Below are 23,275 nucleotides of genomic sequence, written 5' to 3' on the forward strand. Positions count from 1 at the left end.
AACAGAAAAATCATTTGGGATGAGACACAATTAGAGATGAAGCTCATGTTCATCTATTCACCTGTGTTCAGTCATGACCTCAAACACAGCACATATAATACTGATTTATAATTTCTGTCTTAGCTCTTCTTCAATGTGTTGCATGTGAGTATGTCTGGACAGCAAGCTCTTACAGATGTGATTTATTTTAATCTCAAAATAAGTCCTTAAGGTCATTATTGTATTATTACAAATGAGGAAATCGAGGCATGAGAAGTTAAAAAACTTTCCCCTTGAGATGCTGTTGCTCTTAACTGTTAGCTGCCTCTGCTTTCTAAGGTGTTTCTGGTCATACTGTACTGCAGTCATTTGTATGTGAAACCCTGGTGTGGTGTTGGTTCCTCTCTCTGTTCCATTTCTCATCCATAATAAACTCTGCCTGGTTCTTCTGGAGCTTTTCTTGTATCTAACAATTCTGTCAACATTTTTAGTCTTGACCTGTCAGCATGTGGATTTTTGTAGCATATTTTTAAATGACCTCTTTAAATTTTCTGTGTTTAAATAGATGTTAAAGTGACTCAAAGTTGCATCTTATTATAAACCTGTACACTGTAGAGACAAATATGGAGTAAAGCCTGAAGTCCTCTGTCATTATTTTCATCACTTCTCATTAATCTCAGGGATGAATATACATAAAAGTTTGGGTTTGTTAGTTTTTAAAAATATAAACAATTATAATATTCCTGTTGCTCTGAACTTTGTTTTATTTTATTTTTGTCTTTTTGAGACAGGGTCTCCCTGTGGCCCCAGCTGGGCTGGAACTTGCTCTGTAGTCCAGGCTGGCCTTGAAGTCTCAGCAATCTACCTGCCTTTGGCTCCCAAGTGCTGGGATTAAAGGTGTGCGCCACCACACCTGGGTGAAGTTTATAGTTTTAATCCAACATCTGGTTACAGGTATTCCTATATCAGTGCCATAGATATTTGCACACAGTAAACACCTGACAATTATATGCAAACTATATTTTAGACTTTCTTGCATACTTCTTGCATCTATAAGAGGCATTTATTTTCTCTTCTGTTTTCATCTGGAGGAAGCATTTCTCTCTTGAAGGATGCAGCCTATCAGAGGTTTCTTCCTTTGGTCACTGTTAGCATCTCCTCTGAGTCATGGTATGGTATAACAATGAGCATTATTTTTCTTAAATATTGATAAAGTGGATGTATTTGAATGTGTGTGGTATCATTTTCCTGAATAACTTTTTTCATATAGGTGCCAAACTCTATCTTATTCTCAGCATCTTATACAAATTTCTAATTGCTTTTTCTGCAATCTATTAGTTCTCATATTTTAGTGTACATCAAATTCACCTCAAAGGCTTATTACACTCCAGATTGCTGGACTGTAGATGCAGAGATTATGCTGTCATAGGTCTGGAATAAGGCCTGAGAGTTCCCATTTGGATGTTTCCATGTGAAGCTGATACTGCCCTCCCAGAGGACTCATTCTGGGGACCACAGGCCTGTGTGACTCTCCTGTACTGCTTCACATGGCCTGTGATACCTAGATCCCCTTTTGTCACTCATTATTTACTTCCCAGAAGAATAACAGCTTAAAGAAAGGGTTAAAAATGCCTGTGGTGGACTGTCGCCTGGGTAAGCATGTCCATCCAGAATGGGGCCAATGAGGTCTCTAAAAGACAGAGCTGCTGACAGTAACAGTCCTGCCAGGAGTTCAAATTAAGGAAGAGTTTCCACAGATACAGTGGGTGGACAGAGCCATTGTGGAATTCCCCATTAGGCTGTGCAGCATCACATGCTCTAAAGATTACAGTCCACAGCAGGTACGTCATCTTTGAATATGAAGGATGGCATTTTAATGTGGCTACAAGCAGAAAAGAACTTTTTATTTATGTGCTTCCCTTCCTGATGAAAGTGCAGCCCAGCAGAATTCTAAGTATTAAATAAACACATACATCCAGTCAAACATTTATAAAGCAGTTGTCTCCAGGTAGGAAACAAAAGTCCAAAATTGCAGAGACAGAAACAGATCTAAAAAAATTAGTACATAGTTTCACTTCAAATGTAGGAAGATTGCCTTATCTTTAATCACTCAATTTACGAAAACTGCTTGCTTATATAATCTTGCCAGAAGAAACACATCATTCCAATACAAAAGTACAAATGTAATGTGTGTACCTGAAACATAATGGAATATTTATGAGCAAAAATAAAATAAAGGACATAGTATGATTTTAAAAAAATGTAACTTGCTAGATGAATTGTAGGTTTTATAAAGTGCTATATATTTGCATTTTATTAGGGGTTTTGGTGAAGGTGCATAATCATTGGCCTTTGAATCAGGAGACACTCTGAGCTGCTCAATGTATTTCATCCATGTTGTTTCTTTGCTTGAAAATATGAATTTTTTTTGCCATTTCTGGAAATGGCTTGGATATTTTAACTATTAGCTTTCACTAGTCGTGGTTCACTTTTAAAAATGTGCATACTTAAACTTTACATAAAGGATCGCATGGTAGTGTGAGTCATCCCTTAACCGCCTTGTGTGCCCATGTGATTCATTTGTTTTAACTTATGTGTAAAATTCCACTTAATTTGCATAACTAAGTCTATTTGCTTATGATGGATTTTTAGGTTGTTTCCTTTTTCTATGGTGCTGGGGATCCAACCCAGGCCTGGTGCATGCTGGGCACATGCTCTACCACTGAGCCACTCCCAGCATTTGTTTTCAATGTGCCAATGTTAGAAATCTTCAGCAAATTTTCTTATTGTTTATATCCTTGGGAACATATACTATAGACTCAGGAAGGGAAATTAAGCAGCGCACAAATTATTAACTTCACTAGATAGGGGCCAGAGTGGTCTCCACATAGGTTATACCAAATTGTAATATTGTCATTACAGCTGCATGAAGGTTGTTTCACATACCCCTGACAATTGTCAACAGAGACTTAAATTTTGTCCAGTTGTACAGTGTGAATTTGTATTTCATTGTGATTTTTAAGCATATTTTATTTATTATTTTTATTTTATGTATATGAGTGTATGACTTCATTTACAAGAGCAGCCAGTTATTTTAACTGCTGAGCCATCTCTAGCTCCTTCATTGTGATTTTATATATGATACCCAGTTATAGCATATAGAGGCTGTGCTTCTTAATTTTTATTAATTACTTGGGTTTTCTGTTTCTATGATTGTCAAATTCTCTCCTTTGCCAATTTTCCTATTCTTTTATTTTTTATTATGAATCTCAGTATTACCTGAATACCAATATTTTTGGTTATATGCTTTATAAATATTTTCTTTAAAGATCTGTGGCTTGTGTTTTAATTTTATTTCATAGTAACATTTTGGTGCTGAAGTTTAAGCTGTGTTGTAATAAATATTGCCAGTTTTCCCCCTAATGTGTGCTTATCTTTTTTTTTTTTTTCTTTTTCTTTTTGTAGTTTTGTTTCTCGGTCCTGGTTAAAAGGCTTTAATGTTAGCCTTTTTTTAATTAGATCTTTATGTGAAATTATTGTATATCTTGTAGGCAGCATCTACATGTTTCTCCATATGGATTTATTTTCCCTTTCAACCCTCTGCTGTGGAAAGTATGGTAGGGAGACTTAGGTTGACAAGTCTGCGTGGGACTTAATTTTCTCTTCTTCTAAAATCTAGAAGGCTGGGTGTGAAAAACAAATTCCAGACTTCCTCTCCCACTGGATCCCCACAGATGCACGGGGGATGGGGCAGCTTTTCATCCACTCAGAACCACTTGGAGCCCAGGGCCAGCTCTCCCAAGACACATTGCCTTTTTCTGCAGTCGTCTCATCCACGAGGACCTCAAGGCCTTGGCATTTGTTGACTTTAACCATGAACCTTGTCTTTGGAGGAGCTGGTGAGGGGAAGGGTACGTGGTTCAGTTAGCTTGACATCCTGAGGGCCAGTGAGTGGTAGGAGGAATATCACACTATCCCCTGCGTGTTGAGATTTTCTTGAAGGGAAGATGTTCGGCCAAAGACCAGAACATCTGTCAAAAATAAAAACTTTGAATCCTAAAAAGCAATCAAGAAAAGGTTCAGGTTAATATAAAAAGTAACCCTTCATTTTTATATGCAGATCATTTGACAAACAAACCCGAGTTTGTAAGGCACATAGCTGATATCAAGAGTGGATTTTCATCTAGAAACAATGTTACATGTGGCATTTAAGTTTGTAGGTCAGTTCAAAAATATTAAACCATTGTGTAGCTGAATATATTTACAGTGTTGAAACAATACTGCTGTGAAAGAAATATAAAATTAAGTTAGGATGTGTTTCTTCCCTATGCATGTCCTTTGGGAGAAGTGGGTTTAATTAGAGGGTAGAGAGCCAGGGAATTCCTTCAGGGATCAGCTATCAGGGAGGAGATAAGGAAACTGATCCTTGGAGTCCTGGGCAGACAGAGGCTTATTTTGTGTGTTTGGATCTGTTTGAATTTTGTGTTTAGCATTAGACTGACTGTGACATTAAAGATCTGTAATTCTTGGACTGATCACACTCACAAACTTGTGTGTTTAATATCTGACTTCAGTTTCTGGAAGGATGAGAGCCAGGGTAAAGCCAGAGGTCAGTGTGGCACCGAGAACATACTTCTAAGGCAGAAATACCTTTACACAATCTGGTTACTGATTAATGTTTCCTTTATATAAACATGAGAAATTATATATTATAGTAGGCTTTGGCAGTGATAGAGGTGGGATAGGAAAAACAATATCTAGTGGGAACGTTTAAAATATTCTCATCGTTATTACTTTTTTATGTGTATGAGAGTATTGCCTACATGTGTGTAAGTGCACCCATGTCGTGCAGTGCCCATGGAGGTCAAAAGAGGGCGTTAGATTCACCTGGAGCTAGGGTTACAGATGGTTGTTAGCCACCATCTGGGTGCTGGGGAATGGAAACTGGGTCCCCTGCAAGAGCAGCCAGTGCTCTTAACTGCTGTGCCATCTTTCCAGCTCTGAGGAAATACTTTTAATTGCTTACACCTTACTGGAAAGCATGTGAATCCTGTAATTGGAATATTTGCCTCCTACCATGTGAGAATATTAGTTCAGGTGGTGGACAGTTTGACAGTGATGAGTGATTTTGGATTCTGGAACATGCAGCCTTACCTGGTAAAGCCTACATAGGCACACAATCTTAGAAGGCATTCAGGGTGAGAAAGGGAAATTTCTGCTTTGCAACTTTTTTTCATGAATCCTGGTGTGGGTTACTGACATCCTGAAAAATCATCTCAAATATCCAAAGCTACCATCCATATCTATGATAATTTTGCTGAAGAATATCAAATATTTCTGATGTTAAAATGCATTCTTACAAAGCTTCTTGCGTTTTTCAAAATGAATGCTAATTGGTTAATTGAGGTTTTTCCTCTCTTTTTAGGTGGTTCTTTGGAGCAGTCAAAAGAGCAGATGCAGAAAAGCAACTACTGTATTCAGAAAATCAGACAGGTGCCTTTCTAATCCGAGAAAGTGAAAGCCAGAAGGGAGATTTCTCCCTTTCAGGTATGTTCACTGTTTTGTGCCATTGGAATATGATTTTGAGAATTTGTAGTCGTGAACTTGCTATGCGCACATGGATGGATCAATTTTAAGTTTACTGGGTTTCTTTTTTTCATAGAGGAACCAAAATTAAATCCATGGAACTCTTCAGGAGTAATATAAAAATTAGATCCAAAACCCTATGGCTAGAAGTTTCTACAAACAATTTCCAATATATGAGCCCTAGATGTGACCCAGGGCTCAGAGGTCTGGCTACGTTTTCTCGCTTCTGCAGTATCTAGCGTCCTTTTAGAGAGATGATAAAGAAGGAGCCAGAATTATGTTTTCCAAATTGGCCTTGTCAAAACGAAGCCTCCTTCTGTTCCCTTTTCTCCTCGTTCTTGTCCTGGTCCTTGTTCCTGTACTCCTCTTCCTCCTCCTCATCCTCCTGGTTTTCTCCCTTCCCCCCCATATTTCACTTGTCTTTATCTGGTACATAGAAAACAAGTTGAAATGCTGAAAGAAAATGTGTTTAATTAACTTTTTACATGCATAGTTTGGTCAAATGTAGTTTTTCACTCCAAGGCGAAATGCATGGGTATAATGCCCTAAGAAAACAGAACCTTAAGGACTTAAGGGACGTCTTTAGAGCTACGCTTTTGCTTGTACTCTCACAATTCTGTGTTGCAGGCCTAGTTGCAGTGCTGCAGTGTCCTTTTGCAAAGTTGCCACACCACTCCATCGCCAGGTGTGAGACTCTCTTCTTGCCTTGTCTAGTTCTCTGAGAGTACCCTGTAAGCTTTTCTGTTTGCATCAAGCAAGTGCTGGGTTTCCTGACTATCTGTAAACCTTCTGGGGAGAAGAGACTTTGCTTCTCTTAATTTCTTGTTCCCTGTAGTAAGTTAACCAAGATCTGTGTATTTCATGGCTTACTGTGCTAGAAGTCAGGTGGCCTTCACAGTACAGTGAACGCACATGTGTTAGGACTTTTGACCTGAAGTCTGATCAGGGTGTAGATATTTTGCACCTGTTATCCTTCCACAAACTTTGTGCTGCCAAATGTCAGGTTGGCTCTGGAGGGTATCAAGGACACTGCTGCAGATGGGGGCTTTGTGGAGGATCTATGGTTTATTCCTGACGATTCTGGCACTGAATCAGTATGGTATTCCGGAATCACATAGACACCTCGCTCCTGCCTACCTCCATGGATTAGAGGATGAAAATGATGTTCTGATTCCCATTCTTGAGATATGCCTAAGTAAAGTGGTCCCTAATTTTTGAAATGTTGCTAACCTCCAAGGTCAAAGAGTGTTATTGAATGTTGGGATTAGTCACTCAGGAGAGATACCCTACCAGGTTGGGACTAACATACCCATGTAAATCCAAGTGATAGGAATATGTTACATACAACCTTTCTTTTGGTTATGAAAAAATGATATAAGCAAAATGACCTAAAGTAGAATAATTTAGAATATTATTTTCTGGAGATACATGTCTAATACTGAAATAACTTTTCTGACTTTTTCTATACTTGACTACTTGACTTGTATTTATGTATGTATACAGACAGACACCACACACACACACACACACACACACACACACACACACGTATATATACTGCACTCACACCTTCATACACAGGAAACAAAATAGAGTATCTTGCAACCAATGAATTGTATGCCTATGTGTACATAAGTTTGTAGCACAAATATGTGCACACATAATTATATATGTGTGATCTGAAGCCAAATTCCATCTGTCTTATCTCTGTTTTACAGTGTTCTGTGAATGTTTTTACATGCATTTCAGTATGTGTCTATATTATTGTTTTTAGAAGTTATATAACTTTCCATTTGTGTGAATATATCATTTTATTTGATCTATTTTATATTTAATATGTTTTAGTCTCATTTTTAATTTGATATTATAAAACATGATACTGTGGCATCCTTGTAGATAAATATCTGAATATTTCCTTGAAAATACTGTTTTCAGAGGAGGAAAATGAAATCTTTTTGAAATATATATGCTTAATAAAAAGATATGAGCATTCCTTGTTTAAATGCATTCATAATTGTTTATTTCTCTTTTTCAATATTTATATATCAAATTTGGTGATAGTTATTTTGCCAAGCACTAGATTAAAATCTTAGCATAGGTGTGGGAAAGCAGGTAAGGAGCCCCAACCCTACCTGAGGAATTATTGGCAACTGATGGCTGCTGGGAAGGGGAGAGTCCATCTCTTTTAAGGATGAGACTATTGGCAGGTTAATCAGCCTTCAGTGGATGAATTCATACTGAGGGACTTTTGGGGATACAAATTTGACTCTATAGGCTTTGGTACATATGTAATAGAGTACAAGAAATTTCGCAGAGGTAATAAGGGGAGCAGATAGGGGAGGGGATCCAAATGCAATCAAAACAATGTATGAAATTTGCAAAAATTCAATAATAAAGGAAAGCTACATAGAAGAAGGCTATTTCCATCATCTGACTAATATCTTTGAATAACACTCAGGTTACAGTTACTGTTCAGAATGCTTTCTACATGAAATATTGGGGAATAAAAGAGCTTTACAGGCTTAGAACAAAATGACAAGGATATTGGCTGCTATGGGTTGTGAATACTCTAGAGCTCGCTTATGGATTTAGGAAGCTTTGTAGAACTTGCTTGGAGACCAGCGTATCATTATGGATTCTTTTTCAATGAACTCAAACAATTTAGAGTCTTTCAAACAAATTATCTGATTGCTGTGTATTCACAGGAGGATAAAGTAAATGCATCTGATTATTTTCTACTGAAAGGGAATTTTTCATATTAGGCAGAATGAAGGCTGTGCAAGGGAAAAAATGCAAAGAAAAAAGGTGCTCAATAGATCCATATTAAACAAACAAATAAGCAAAGAATTCAGTTGCTGACTGTTGATTATTACCAAGGATTTTCAGATCTAACACTCATAGATTTATTTCTTGATGCAGTTGTCTCCTTAGTCAGAATTGATGGTCTTCAGTTTTGCTGACTGCTGTGCCATTAAAGGACAGCAAACAAAGTCCTTTTTCTATCTCTGTCTTTCCCACATGAGTTTTCCTTCCAAGTATTGTCTTGGGCAGCAGTGGCTTGCAGCTGTCAAAGAAGAGCTTCATGAGAGAACATGATTTATTGGTGCTGAGGAAGCGCCAAGAGGCAGCAAGCCTAAGGTTGGGGTGGGTGCTAATTGGATTGTTGTGATCTTTGCATGGTTGTCGCTCTTGTGAGGTCTGAGGAGATCAGAAAAGAGAGTTTGGGGCATGACACCTCTCATAACGGCAAGACACTAATTAGCTGTGAATTACAGCAGCACTTTAGGATATTACAGATTATGTGTAGTAGCCAGAGAATCTGTCTTCATTAGACATATGACAGGTAGTTTTAGTGGCTCTACTGGTTATTTGTCGTTGGTAGTGAATTGTTTTTCTGATGAAAAATATAAAATTCTGACTGCATGCCAGCTGGTTTAGTTATTTCTTGACATCAATCGATTACTTAAAATGAAATTATTATTGTTATTATCATTAATATTAATTTGGTGTTTGGTGTCTTATAAGCATAATGTTGTTCAAAGGGCTCTTTAAGGAAAACGTATTTGAGTGCTAACACTGAGTAACACTGAGCTGCAGCCAAGTCTTTCAGAAAAGATTCTACATCATACATTGTAGTTTTGCTTTAGGCAACTCATATAAAAACCTACAAGATAATAGACTATCAAATTCATTGCCTTTGAAATTCTTTCAAGAGAAAATTATAATTGATTACAAATTGTTGAAAACATGATTACATTGAAGGCATAAGGCAAACAAGGTCATCAAAAGCTGATTTGTTTATTTACACCCTTGTTTATTTCTTCAAAAAACTTTGAGAGTGAACACCAAGTGCCAGGTACTGTGCTTGATGAGAGGTCCCAGAGCCCAGCACGGAGCAATTCAGTCTAGAGGAAGAATACCATAGGCTGTCACATAAGAAAACAGTGGGCAAGAGCCAAGCCTCCCAGAGAGAGTCAGGGAAGGCACTGGGAGGAGGAAGCACTTGTGTTCTGTATTCGTTTGTGTTATAAGGTGGCAATGTAGGGATTCTTAGCAAACACAAGTGCACAGAGTTGTGGGTACATCTGGTGTTTTGTGGAGTGGAGGAAAGTATGGTAGATATTACAGTTTGTGTGTGTGTATGTGTGTGTGTGTGTGTATGACAGAGATGGGGGAGAGAGATGGGGAGAGAGAGAGAGAGAGAGAGAGAGAGAGAGAGAGAGAGAGAGAGAGAGAGAGAGAGAGAGAAAGAGAGAAAGAGGGGAATAATGATGGAAAATGAGTGTAAAGTTGGATCTAGAATGTTTGTGGCCTGTACCATGCTAAGGGCTTTTAGATCTTACTCTACAGGGGGACATTTTAGGTAGGAGGTAATGGATCTGAGCTATGTTGTAGGTAGTATGTTAGTTCCTTTATTCACTGCTGTGATAAAAATACACGACAAGAAGCAACTTAAGGGAGGAAGGGTTTGTTCTGGTTCATGGTTTGAGTATATCATCCATCATGGTGGGGAAGGCATAGTGGTAAGAATGTGAGGTGTCTGGTTATATTGTCAAGAACAGAGACAGATGAATGCCACTGCTCAGCTCTCTTTCTCCCTTTTTTTTCCTTTTTATTCAGTCTGGCACCTTAGCCCATGGGATGCTGATATGTCCATTAAGAGTATGCCTTTTTTTTTTTTTTTCTGTTAAACATCTCTAGATAAACCCTCACAGACATGACCAGAGGCATATTTCCTGGGTGATTCTAAATTCAGTCAAGTTGTCAATAAGAATTAACTATCACAAGTAGTTACCTTTTTAAAAATTTATTTTTGAGAATTTCATACATGAGTATTGTACTTGAATTATTTCCATCCCTCCAAGTCCCTCTCCAACTTCTTCCATATATATAATGGACTGAGTCCATTTAGTGGTGCTCATATGTTTAGGGCTGCCCACTTGGGATTAGATAACCTCCTGGTAGTTAGTCTCTGGAGAAAACTGATTCTCCCTCCCTCAATGCCCATTGATACCAGTAGTTCTTTATCTTGTGGTGGGACCCCATAAAATTTCCTCCATTCACCTTGGCATGTCAACTGTTTTTCCCAGCCCTAAGTGATACATCTACAATGAACATCATGGGAGAGGGGGCAGAAAGAATGGAAGAGCCAGAGGGACAAGACACCTACAGCTAGTTAATGTGTTCTAGACATGATAGGGAAGCTGCACCAATGAAGTCTCCACAGAAGGGTAGTCTATCAGAGCTGCACAAGTAGTTCCTTTGATGAGAAGTGTGGAAGAAAGATTTGTAGACAGCAGTCTGGGGAGAAGTGAGAGGAGTGAACACAGTGACATCCCTTGCTGCTTTTTGAAGTTACAGGTGGAAGACCAGAAGAGCCCATTGGCATTCTTCAGAGAGGGTGGCTCAGGCTCAGTGGACTATACTGCCTCTGCTGCAGGACAGAGGGACACCCATAAACAGCAGAGGCCCTCTGTTCCTCTACTTTATTTTTGTAGGGCAAGTATAGGACTGGCCCTAGCACTAAGGCTTTGAAAAAGAAGAAAAAATATTACTTTGGTGTTAAGGAGTCTGATTTCAGTGTCAATTATTTTTAGAGTTGTTTGGAAATTTCTAGAACCTATGGGGTTCATATACTATTAAATTTCAGCCCATCTTGCATAGAAGAGGCAATCATGGGGCTACAGGACACTGAGTTCATGTATATCCTGTCTTGTTGAGGTGACGTGATGGTGGGTCTTGGCCCAATGGGCTCTTTACTATGCAATCCAGAAAGAACTCGTGGGTATTACTATTTTTTTGGGGGGGGGAGGCGGGGAAGGTTTATTTTATCTTACATCTCCCAGGTCACAGTTCATCAGGGAGCCGGGTATTACTATTTTTATCTCTATAAATACCAACCTAAACCAAGATAGCTAGGAAAAACAGAGGAGATGGAGGGGAGAACTATCAAGAAGATGCACTGACAGGAATTGGGGCTGGGTCAGAAATGAAGTGAAAGAGAAAGGAGAGAATGGCCCTCAGATCTCTGACACGTGAAGGGTGTGGGTGGTGGTGGTTTCAGCTGAGTGGTTCCTGTAAGAGTGTTACTGATGGCCTCTGTCTATATGAGAAGTTCTAGGTCCTCAGCCTCTTGTTCAAAGAATTGTAGAAACACATGTAAAAGCAGAGTACCAAAGTGTGGTCACTGCCAGTGGCGGCCGCTCCTCCATTCTCGTGGGTGCCGCTCCTTTGTTCTCATGGGCGTCCAGGCTGCTCCTCCGCTCTCACTGGGCTGAGGCCTCTCTTTTGCTCGCCTGGTGCTGAGGCAGCTCTTCTGCTTGCCCTGTGCTGCCTCCTGTAGTCGCTGCTTCTATCCGGTCCTGGACCCAGGGCTGGTGAGGAAACTGTGTCAGTGGAACTGTATTCAGACACAGGAGACCAGGTTTAATGACACAGATCTGCTTTATTGCAGGAAGGCACAAGCTTATATAGGGGTAGTGGTCCAATCACAGCACAACAAGTAAGATACCTTATTAGCATAACAGACTTAATGTCCTATTAGCATAACAGACTTAACATCCTATCACAGAATAGCAGGTAGGATGCCTCATTAGCATAATGAGTTTCAGATTGCAGAGCCTGGATTCCTGGAAACCACGTGACCCTGACTGTTGCAATATCTAAGTGTTGCAATTTTGGATCCCAAGGGTGGTGATTAGGGAATGGTGAGCTCTGGGCATCAGTCTCATGATCTGCCAACGGGAGAAAATGTCACAAGGCATTTCTTGTGGCTCCAGCACTTGGGCTGTTGCCTCAGGCCTGCTGTATGGCTGTCAATAAGCTCAAGCCTGCCTCCCACACCAAAGGAGTGTATCCAAAAGCAAAGAGAAAGCACAGAATAGACACTCACAGCAAGCCCTGAGCAAGAATGCAGCTTGAGAGCTTCTGCTTCCAGCCCAGGGCTTCCTTTTATGGTTCTAGGAGGTGGAAGAGTTGGATGCTAGGTGCAGTGTGTGAGTAGTATCTATTTTGATTGATAGACTTGAGTTACATGGGCCTTTGTTCATGGTGTATGTTCCTCCCCATGATGCATCTGAGTTTAAACACACTTATGCCCAGTCATGCATAGGTTTAAGATGGCAAATGGGATTTTCCTTATGAGGAACACAGCTCACCTTTCTGTTCATGTACTCAAATGGTATGGGATGTGTTTGGCCATAGAAAGGGAATTACTAAGGTTTTTAAGGCACTATGGATTAGAGTAGCCAGTTGCTTTGGAGAGATGTGTGTGAACATCTTGATGCAGTTGTGTGGGGGTCCCAAGTTTCTAAGAAAATGTTTGGAAAGAGGTGTATGTAGTGGGCTGCCAAGCTATCCCTGCCTCAGAAAGGCTGATTTATAGGGAGAAAGGGCAAGAAACCAGGGAAGCTCACCTCAGAGATATTTGGCCCACCTGTGGGTGGACATAGTGGTACCTAACATCTCTTTGTCTGAATTATTTCTTTTTTTCTTTTATAAAATAAGTGATTTTAATTGAGCAAAGAATAACTGAGAAGCTTTCGAAACCAGGCTTTTTTCTAGCAATTTTAAGTAGTGCATTTTCTATGACAAGAATGTCATTGTAGGGCCGAGAGATGGCCCAATGGTTAAGAGCTCTGGATGCTCTTGCAGAGGACCCAGGAAAATGTTGTTTTAGTGATTATGTAGGTCCCAGGGAGTATGCAGGCGCTTCATAGCAGTTGTTTACGGTAGCTGTGAATTCTTCTCTCGGGAGTATAAGATATGCCTCTAGTGACATGACATATTTTGATCTTAAAATATGTATATCAGAATTTTCAGAACCAAATAAATGCTTTATCCTTCAAAGTAATTTATTACTATTGCTAAAAGAACTGCACTGATGGTAGAAGACAGTTACAGGAAGAATGCTACTTCATATGTGTTGTTCATTGAGGATTGGCACTTGTGGAAGTGGCCAGAATGATCTGGTGACTTCCTGAATAGCAGGATAGATGATTAATTTAAGTGATGCCATAGACTTCTAAACTGTATTTTTGTATGCCTTATAAATTAATTTTGAAGACAATTCAAAGAGTAATGCAGACAACAACTCGTTTAGGAAAGTTGCGTATCCTCTCATGTTGACCTTGTGTGTATCCGCCATGTTGAATTTACATTCTCGAAGGCTTACTTATTTATGAGCAGATCTTTTACTGTGAGGGAGAATGTGCTTTTCAAACTGGATTAGAAAGTCCTTGGGAAGAAGAAACTTTGCTTTTGCTTCGGTTTTGTGCTTCTCCTGTCATTCCATACTTCTTCCACCGTTTCTGTAATGACAGTAGACACGCACTCTCCTTTATGCTGTAGTCTTATAGGAGCAGAGATAAGCAAGGCCATAATTCCCTTGAACCCGGGAAGCCTGAGCCTTGCTGGATTATTTTATGCTTTAGACTTATTTTAGAAAGACACTTTCACACTTTGGTCGGTCTGTTTTTTCCAGGTAAATAAGACTGTGGTAGAAGAGACAAAGTGGAAGATGTGACAACCTCCCTCTCTCCAAGTACAGAGTTTAGATCCAAATCCATTTCGTACAACCTGCTAAGCTATCGCTGTTCCCCCAAACTTTCCAGATTTGCCGAGTCATTCTAATCTGACTCTGACCCAGTGGCGAAAGGCTCTTTGTTCTATTATCAGTCCTCCATCATCCACCCGTTCTTCATTTAAAGTGATTGTGGACCTTGTGATCACTAGAGTTTGTTACCAGCTCTGTTGCTATTAACCATAAATGTAAATACAGTTGTATATCCCAAGTATGGGAAAGCATTAAATGACTGGAAAAAATTCCTCCTTGAATTTATTAAGTAATGAAACTTCTATGGATTCTGGGAGCATTTTGATATTGGTTAAAGATGTTTTGCTATTTAAAAAGTGCACATGCTGCAGAAAGGAAATCTTATGTTAATAACTCCAGTATCTCATATGGAATGTATTAAATTTTAAACATGTTGGTGCCATCTTAGAAAATGCCTTTTAATTAAAGTCATAATTTAGTTGTGTTCATCTTAATTGCAACTATCATTGTAATAGCTAGTGACTTTTCTGTGAGTTATGGTATATGCTGCCTTTTCTTAACACTACTGATAAGTTGTGTTTCAAATGTTTTAAATACTCTATAAAGTTAAATTAACATTTTATTACACAGTTCATAGATCTCTGTTTATGTCTGAGTACACACATCCACATCCACATCCACACACACACACACACACACAGATTCACAGGCAAAATTCCCTTCTCTGTAGCGCACTGACTCTTGGAGAAATCCTTCACTGAAAGCTCGTAAACAGAATTTCCAGATGTTATACAGTATTCCTTTTTTTGCTCTTTGTGAAGCTATTGGATTGATTCATTGAAGTCTTATTTTGATTGCCTTGTCTTGTTTATTTAAGACACTCTTGTTATTTTGAGGTACTTGGGGAAGAGAACAAGAAAACAGTTGTGTACATTACTGGCCTTTAATTGGAACCCTGTAAAAATCAACTTCAGTTATTAAATAAGGAGTAGGGGTCATGCGGATGTTAGTATAATTGCTGTTTTTGAACTTCATGATGTATTCTATTCTTTCGTGTTTAAAATTTTACTTCTGCCAAATTAAATTGTGCCTTTGTTTACATTGGTGTCAAGTTGCCCTCACAGATTGGTACCAGCTAGCCAGCATCCCATTCTGAAGGTACCATCCTCTTACTTTCTATTCCATTATCCAGCAGCATAATCTTAGCAGGCCTATAAACTAAGTCCATTCATCTTGTTTTGTCAGAATCCAGACCATTTTCCCCTTGTTTCCGTGGGAGTATAGAAGAGCTGAGATGTAAGCGGCCATAGCAGACTTTGACCTTGGCATTACAAAAGGGTTAGTCAAGAGGCAGCCGAAAGGATTCTTTGACCTCTACTCAGCATTTACCCTTGTCTTGAAGAGGAAAGACATGGCATTGCAAAAACCAGAAAGCCACTGCTATTGTCCAATGTGGAAACCACCCCATGACCCCTGATTTCTGTAGTCATCCCTGTGTAGCCTCTTCATTTCCTACACCCAAATGGAACAGCAGCTTCCAGCTCAGCAAATGGATTCTGGCGGAAGATGAGTAAGTGATAATACTGTGCTGCAGACTGACCTGTGAAGCTGACCTTCAGGAAAAGAGGAAATAAGAACACTGGTCTCTTGTGATTATTTCCATGCGTTCTTCTGGTTAAACATTAACCACTGAGCATTGCCATCATAGTTTGTGGTAGTTTAATAGCATAAAAATCTGAGATAAAAGTGCTGGCATATTTGGGGTCTGGGTAGGGTTCTTCTTGGGCTACAGAGGTGGCCTCAGAGTGCTATAGCCTTACACAATATAGAGCAAACTCTGGTTTCTTCTTTTTCTTTTTAAAAAATATTTATTATTTCTATTTTTTGTGTTTGAGTGTAATACCTGCATGAAAGTGCATCCATGTCATGCAGTGCCCATGGAGGTCAGAAGGGAGCATCGGATCCCCTGGAACTGGAATTATAGGTGGTTGTTAGCTGTCATGTGGGTGGTAGGAATTGAACCTGGGTCCTCTGCAAGAGCAGCCAGTGCTCTTAATTGCTGAGCCATCTCTCTAGTCCTCTTCTTCTTCTTACAAAGGCATTAGAGACTCTACCTTCATGAGTTCCTGTAGTTATCTCCCAAGGGCCTCACCCCCAAATACCATCATTTGGGGGATTAGAGCTTCAATTGTATGAATTTTTATTTTGGAGCACACAACCTTCGGGCTATATCTGTTCTGTTTTTTACTGCTAGTGAGTGTGCCAGTAGAGTAGAAGACCCGCCCATCTTCTAACAAGCTGAGGTTTACTAGATAGTGACAATATATTTAGAGACTGGGTATTTTAGCCCTGCTATGCATGCTCACGGGGGATATGTACACTCAGACAAATGGCTAGAGGAGAGACAGGTGTATATGTTGCTTCTACCTAAATACAAGTTTCTTTTTTCACTCAGAGGATGATTATTTATAAAAGGTCTTGAGATTCTAGATAATCAGTAATAGAATTTCCCAACTTATATTCTAAAATATGACTTTTTGGATAGGCCAACACTCTTCTATGGAGAAGTGAGTTAGTTAAGTGCATTTAGAATACTCCATATTATATTCCCTCTGCTCTAGCTAGACAAATCTTGCTGCATTTTCTGCAGAATCTCATGGCAACACAAACTTTTTCAGTTTTACAGTTTTCAGTTTTTAAAGTTTTACAAAGTACTTTGTCATAGAACCATTTCTTTTTTATATAAAGTGGAGTTTAAGAAAAAAAAAAGAAAAAAAAAGTATTATGAGGTGGTAAACAATGACCTAAATGTGTAGAGAAAAATATTTACTATAAGGAACAGAAGAAAAAAATTGAAAGCATTTGATCTGAAATCATGGAATACAAGAAAGCATACATTCTATGAAATGAGACATAAAGGGCACTAAAGAAAAATGATAGATGAGAGCTAGAAATAGAAAAACTGTCACTATAGACAGCAGTTAGTGACAGAAAGAGTGTACTTGAAAGGCTTTCTGGAGAGAGAAGAAAGTCTGTAAGAACAGACACTTCATAAAAGAAGACGTATCTTTGAAATCTATTAGAATAATTAAATTAAAGTTATAGTGAGTAGATAGCTGAAGAAACCTTCCCCAGCTTAAAAACCATAGTCTTGGGGCTGGAGAGATGGCTCAGTAGTTAAGAACACTGTTCTTGCAGAAGACTGGGTTTGAATCCCAGCACCCACGTGGCAGCTAACAACTGTCCGTAACTCCAGTTCCAGCGACATTGCATGACATGGGTGCACTTACCTACATGCAAAATAATAAATAAAATATTTAAAAAAATAGTCTCAAATATTTGAAGACTTGGTTGCTAGCTGGTGGTGTTGTTTGGGAGGTCATGGAGTCTTTAGGAGATGTGACCTTGCTGGAGGAAGTGTGTCACTGGGGGCAGGCTTTGAGAGTTCATAGCCTTGTCTGACTTTGAGTTCACTCTCTGCTTCATGTTTTGTAATGGAAGATGTGAGCGCTCAGCTTTCCATTCCCACTGCCATATCTGCAGCTTGCGTCCATGCCTCCAAGCTATTACCTGTTTGGAACCGGAAACCAAAATAAACTCTTCCTTTTATAAGTTACCTTCATCATGGTGTTTTATCATAGCAGCAAAACAAACAAACAAAAAACCAAACCAAAACAATTTTGGCAGTTCTCCTTTATAACATTAAATAACAAAAAGATCACTATAAAGGCATAGATTGTGACTTTCAAAAGTTTTGGCCTACTATATTGGTAACATTGATAAATTCTGTGCTTTCACCTCAGTTCTCCAGCTGTTGACACTGTGACATTTGTTTCCTCCTCCCATCATTCCTATGTTTGTATAATTGTATCTAGCTGCATCTATAATCTTTGACTTCCGTCCCAGAGCTTTAGTCTTTGTGTATATATTCTTCATGATCACAGCATCATTACTAAACTTAGGCAATTTCACACTGATGAGACGACACCATCTATTATAGAATACATACTCAAATATTTTTAAATGTTTCTTCTAGCTCTTTATCTATTTGCTTTTGATATAATAGAGGACTATCCATTGTACCGGATTATTATGCCTTCTAGAGGCAAATGCATTCAGCAGTCCTCCTTTATAACCACATAAATTCCTATTCACTGTCCCTTTCATCCTCTTATTGTCCTATTGAAAGCCATCTCCAGCTTAATTTTTATTATTATAATTTTAATTTTTAATTAGCATACACAATATTAGGTTTCATTATGGCCTTTTCAAACAAAATATTGTGGTTGATTCTTATCCCTCCTGTTCTCCATGGTTTCAATGACCAATGTCTTGCACCCTTCCCCATCCTTCCTGCCTTCCTGTCACATGTGTGCTATTGCCTTCTGTTTCCCTTCCTCAACACCATTTCTCCCTCTCTCATAGTTTCCTTCCAGTATCATAGCCTCCACCCACACTCAACCCAATCTATGTACATGCATACGGACATTACAAGTTAGGTTCTGTACATGAAGGAGAACATGTGATTTTTGTCTTTCTGAATCTGAGTTACATTACTTAATATAATACTTTCATGACCCATATATTTCTCTGCAAATTTCATGATTCCATTTTTCTTCATAGCGGAATAAAATTCCATTGTGTATATAGATTGCATGTTCGTTATCCAGTCCTCTGTTGATGGGCACCTAGGTTAGTTCCATTTCCTGCTATTTTGAATAGGGCTGCAATAAACATGGATGTATTGCTATCTCTGAGTCCTTTGGGTATAGAGTCCTTTGGGTGTACACCCAGAGTGGTATAACTGGGTCACGTGGTAGTTCTCTGTTCCAGTTTTTGAGCAATCTCCATATTGACTCTCCTAGTAGCTGTGCAAGGTTTCACTCTCACCAGCACTGAGTAAGGCTCCTCCTTCACAGTCTCACCAGCACTGAGTAAGACTCCTCCTTCTTCACAGTCTCACCAGCGCTTGCTGCTGTCTCTTTTCTTGATGACAGTTGTTCTGATTGGGTGAGGTGGACTCTCAAAACAGTTTTCATTTGGATTTCTTGTACAGTTACAGATGTTGCACACTTTTTAAAGTACTTATAGGTCCAGTCTAATCTTTCATATGACCTTCAATCACACCATGTTTCCTCAGCGTCACACCAGCAACTGCATGAGTAAGCCTGCCCCTTCTGGCCTTGCTAACTGTTCTTTCTCCTTTTTCTGAAAAAAGGTACAAAAAGACTTAGTGAAGCGTCTGGTATGCTATTATTATTATTTAAATAAATGCTTGCCTATGAAGGTTGGGTGATTTTAAAAGCATGCTATTGGTCTTTCCACTGCCTCATCTTGTTTTCATCTTAGTTTGAACTTACCCCAAAAGGCTCAAGTGTTAAGGGCTTGGTTGCCAACTGATGGGCTTTAGGCTGGAGAAAGGATCGTGAAGACTCTAGGTTCATCAGCGGATGAATCCCTAGATGTGCTCATAACTAAGTGTGGAGCTCTGAAGTAGGGCCTTGAGCAAAGTGGGTGGCTGCGAATGTGGCTCTGAAGGCTGTTTTGTTCCTGGCTCCTTGCTCTCACTGTTTCATGCCTTTGCTGTCGTGAGATGAGCAGTTTACTCTGACACATACTTCCACCACAGTGTTCTTCACCACAGACCGGGAAGCAATGGAGTCAGCCAGTCGTGGACTGGGACCGGAACCTCTGAAAACAGAAGCCAACATAAATCTTAGCTTCTTCTAAGTACCCTGCCTCCCCAGGAAGTTGGTCAAGAGTAATGAAAGCTAGCTAGTACAGTTATGGAAAAAGAACTTTCCAAAATACTGAGAGGAGCATTTTAAATTATTTTACAACACTTATTCACCAACTACCCAATTCACTCATTCATCATAGACGGTTTATTTGCATTTACTCTGTGACAAAATTGTGTAAGGAAGTGAGTACGTAAGATATAGTAGGTAAGCTATAGTAACCAAGTTGTATGCACAATGCTTTAAGACTCAGCAAAGGGAACAGCTAACTTTCTGGAAGGGAGGGAATTACAGAGAAGATGAGAGAAGTGCCAACATTGTTCCTATTAGTGAGTGAAGTATACAGAAAACTGTGTACACACAAGATTTTTGTTCAGATAACGTCTATTCTAAGAACGTTCTTACTTTTGAAAGAGCACATTATACACCTTAGGCTAAGAATGAAGAAATATTTTCTATAATCCTCTTTTGAACCTTTTAAGAATAAAATATGAATCTGTATATTGTTCATTCATTACCACCAAAATGCTTAAATAACCACCAGAGATATTGCAATTGTGAGTATTATTAATGTCGTGCTGATAAATTCAGTGTAGGTTATATTTGTGGATAGCAGGACAGAATTGAGACTAACAGTCTCTCTAGTTTGGGGGTCCACATGGCACTATAAATGTAATGATCTTATGCTGGCAAAAAGAGGGTGCGGATGAAAAGTCTTGAGCAGTGGGAGACAGACAGACAGACCCAAAGAGAAGGAAGAACACGTAAAGCTGAGATGAAAGTCAATGTCCTGCAGGCCTCCCAGTTCCTCTGTTTTGCATGCAGTCTATGAGAGCGCTTTATTTTAAAGTCCCCAGACTGTGACAGCTTCCTCTGTTCCTCCCTGAAGCCCTGCCATTGGAGGGCCTTTCATCAAACACATCCTCCCTCTTGTGGCATATCAGGAAATAACATGATATTATGCAAGTAACACAGGAAGGCCTTATTCTTTATTTTATTTTTTACCTCTCTCCCCCTGAAATGCTATCTTTATTCCTGGGGGGTAATATGAAGCATAGCAAAGGAGTATGAGAATGATAATATTGTTAAACTTTCACAAATGAAATAAAATTCCTAGATGGCTTATTTATTCAGTTAGTTCTTTGATCCTTTCATGCAGCATATAATGTTAGTTGTTTTCCGCTCTATACTGTCTCTCATGCCCAGTTTCTCGCCCATCGAAACCCTCATCTTCCTAACAATCCCACCTTTTCTTCATGTCTTTGTGAATGTGATCCACTGAATTTCGTGTGCTTTTCTTTAGCGGTGTAGCCACTGGGAAGTCGACCATATTCCAGTAGATGAACTCCCACCCATGCTTATGTGAGAAACTTCTTTGCTGTCTTTGTTTATATTTTTAGTTTTCATGATCCGTTAATTTGTAGGAAGATTAAACCTGTCAATTGAAAATATGTCTAGAAATTTTGGTCATAAATGAAAACAAACCCACACTCTTTGTAAAGTACTTGTAGGCCCAGCTATGAGTAACTCTACTCCCTCTCTCTTATCTCTTCTTTTATTTTTATTAATAAGGTACAATTTCTAGCAATTCTATTTTATTAATCTCGATTGACCAAAATTTAAATTTTCTTAATGACTTCTAATATCTATGTAGTGATTGTTACGTGAAATGTGTTCATTATATAAAAAGTGAACAAAATAAATACAATCCAATTTAATAAGATAGTAGTTCTAATTTTAAAATCATATATGCATATTAGACAACTATTTATTATCATCCCATCAATCATGAAGTCATTTCTAATGCATTTTAGAAATGTACTTTGCATTAGTCTATGAAAAACTTTGGCACAGGAACTACAATTTAAGAAATCGTTCTGTTGTCTTAAAAGCCTATGTATCACAGAGACTAAATTTATTTTGCTATTTGTTTTAGCAGTGTAGGGACTTTCTTTCAATCTTTTCTCTCTGAAGAGCCATCTCCTTACCACCTGCAGATGTTAGTAAAAAGGTTTTGTGAAAACTAAAATATGGAAGAGGCAAAAGCATAAAAGAAGGATAAATAAGCAAGAATTATGCTTCCATTTTTATGTAATTATAGTGAGCAGCATTTTCTGTGTATCTATTGCAAGTACAATCCTGAGTTGAGAGATGATTCAGGTCTTAATGAACTTGTGATTCACTCATTCATTCATCAAATGTTTATTTAATGCCTTTCATGTGCCAGTAAGTATTCAGAGGTCCAGGCTGTAATGGAGAACAAGACAGTCCTTGCCTAATAAACGTATAAGCTAGTTGGCAGAAGAGGGGCGATGCCAACTAAATACAAAAGACACACTCATGTAAGGGAAGATAGCTGTTTATTTATTGTGGTGCTCTGGTTTTTTACTTAACTAAGCAAGTGATCAAAGTCAAGGAGAATATTTTTCTTTGCCTAATAATAATGGGCTGAGTAGAAATGGAGATTGCTTCTTTACATTAGGAATTTAGAAGAAATTGGAAAGCAAAAATTTATGTTGAAATTATCTTGGTTGGAAGGTCACTAGAACTTCTCCCATTAACAGTATTGCCTTTTATGATAATGAACTATATGGTAATTACCAGGTGACAGACCCAGTCTTGAATGCTTTTGTATGCTAGCACAGTTAACTTTCACAGTGCTGTGATGTAGATTTCCTCATTAGCACCAATTTACAGATGAAGAAACTGAGGGATGGAGAGATTAAAGTCCACATGGCTAGCAAGAAAAGAAGCGAGAGTTATAGCCAAGTTGGCTCAAGCTTTTCTAGACACGCACTTCATAATATACTTAAAAAGTGTACAAAAATGCTTTGTAAACTTCAACAAAGAAATATAAGATAAGGCTGGTCATGGTGGCACATGCCTTAATCCCAGCATTGCAGGTGGATATCTTGTGAGATGGTAACCAGTCTGGTCTACATGGTAAGTTCCAGGCCATCTGGGACTAGAGGGAGACCCTGTCTCAAAACAAAACAAACAGAATAGAATGTAAGATAGAGATTTCATTTGTCATTCTTTTTTTGTTTTTTGAGACAGGGTCTCCCTGTAGCCCCAGCTGGCCTGGAACTCACTATGGAGACCAGGCTGGCCTTGAACTCACAGAGATCCGCCTGCCTCTGCCTCCCAAGTGCTGGGATTAAAGGTGTGTGCCACCATGCTCATTTGTTATTCTTGGCTAAATACAAACAGAATAGATAAACCTATTTTAAAGTATCATTAAGGGGTTGGAGAGTTGGCTCAGTGGTTAAGAGCACTGGCTACTCTTACAGAGGACTTGGGTTCAATTCCCAGCATCCACATGGTGGTTAACAACTGTCTTTAACTCCAGTTCCAGGAGAATCTGATGCCCTCTTCTGACCTCCACCAGCATTGCATGACACGGATGCACTTACATATG

The 23,275-nt window shown here is 38.9% G+C and overlaps 1 protein-coding gene across 4 annotated transcripts in view; it reads left to right on the forward strand.

Annotated features, from left to right (window-relative positions):
* The window catches only part of Frk (fyn related Src family tyrosine kinase), a 107,742-nt gene that overhangs the window by 45,347 nt on the left and 39,120 nt on the right, over positions 1–23,275 (forward strand). For all 4 annotated transcript variants that reach the window (XM_029555592.1, XM_029555591.1, XM_029555590.1 and 1 more), the window contains exon 3: positions 5,405–5,526. In XM_029555592.1, coding sequence (XP_029411452.1) covers positions 5,405–5,526 — 122 coding nt within the window. The remainder of the gene's footprint in view (positions 1–5,404; positions 5,527–23,275) is intronic.

This window comes from Nannospalax galili, unplaced genomic scaffold (assembly GCF_000622305.1).
Source record: "Nannospalax galili isolate Female #2095 unplaced genomic scaffold, S.galili_v1.0 scaffold546, whole genome shotgun sequence".
In the NCBI taxonomy this organism is placed as follows: domain Eukaryota; kingdom Metazoa; phylum Chordata; class Mammalia; order Rodentia; family Spalacidae; genus Nannospalax; species Nannospalax galili.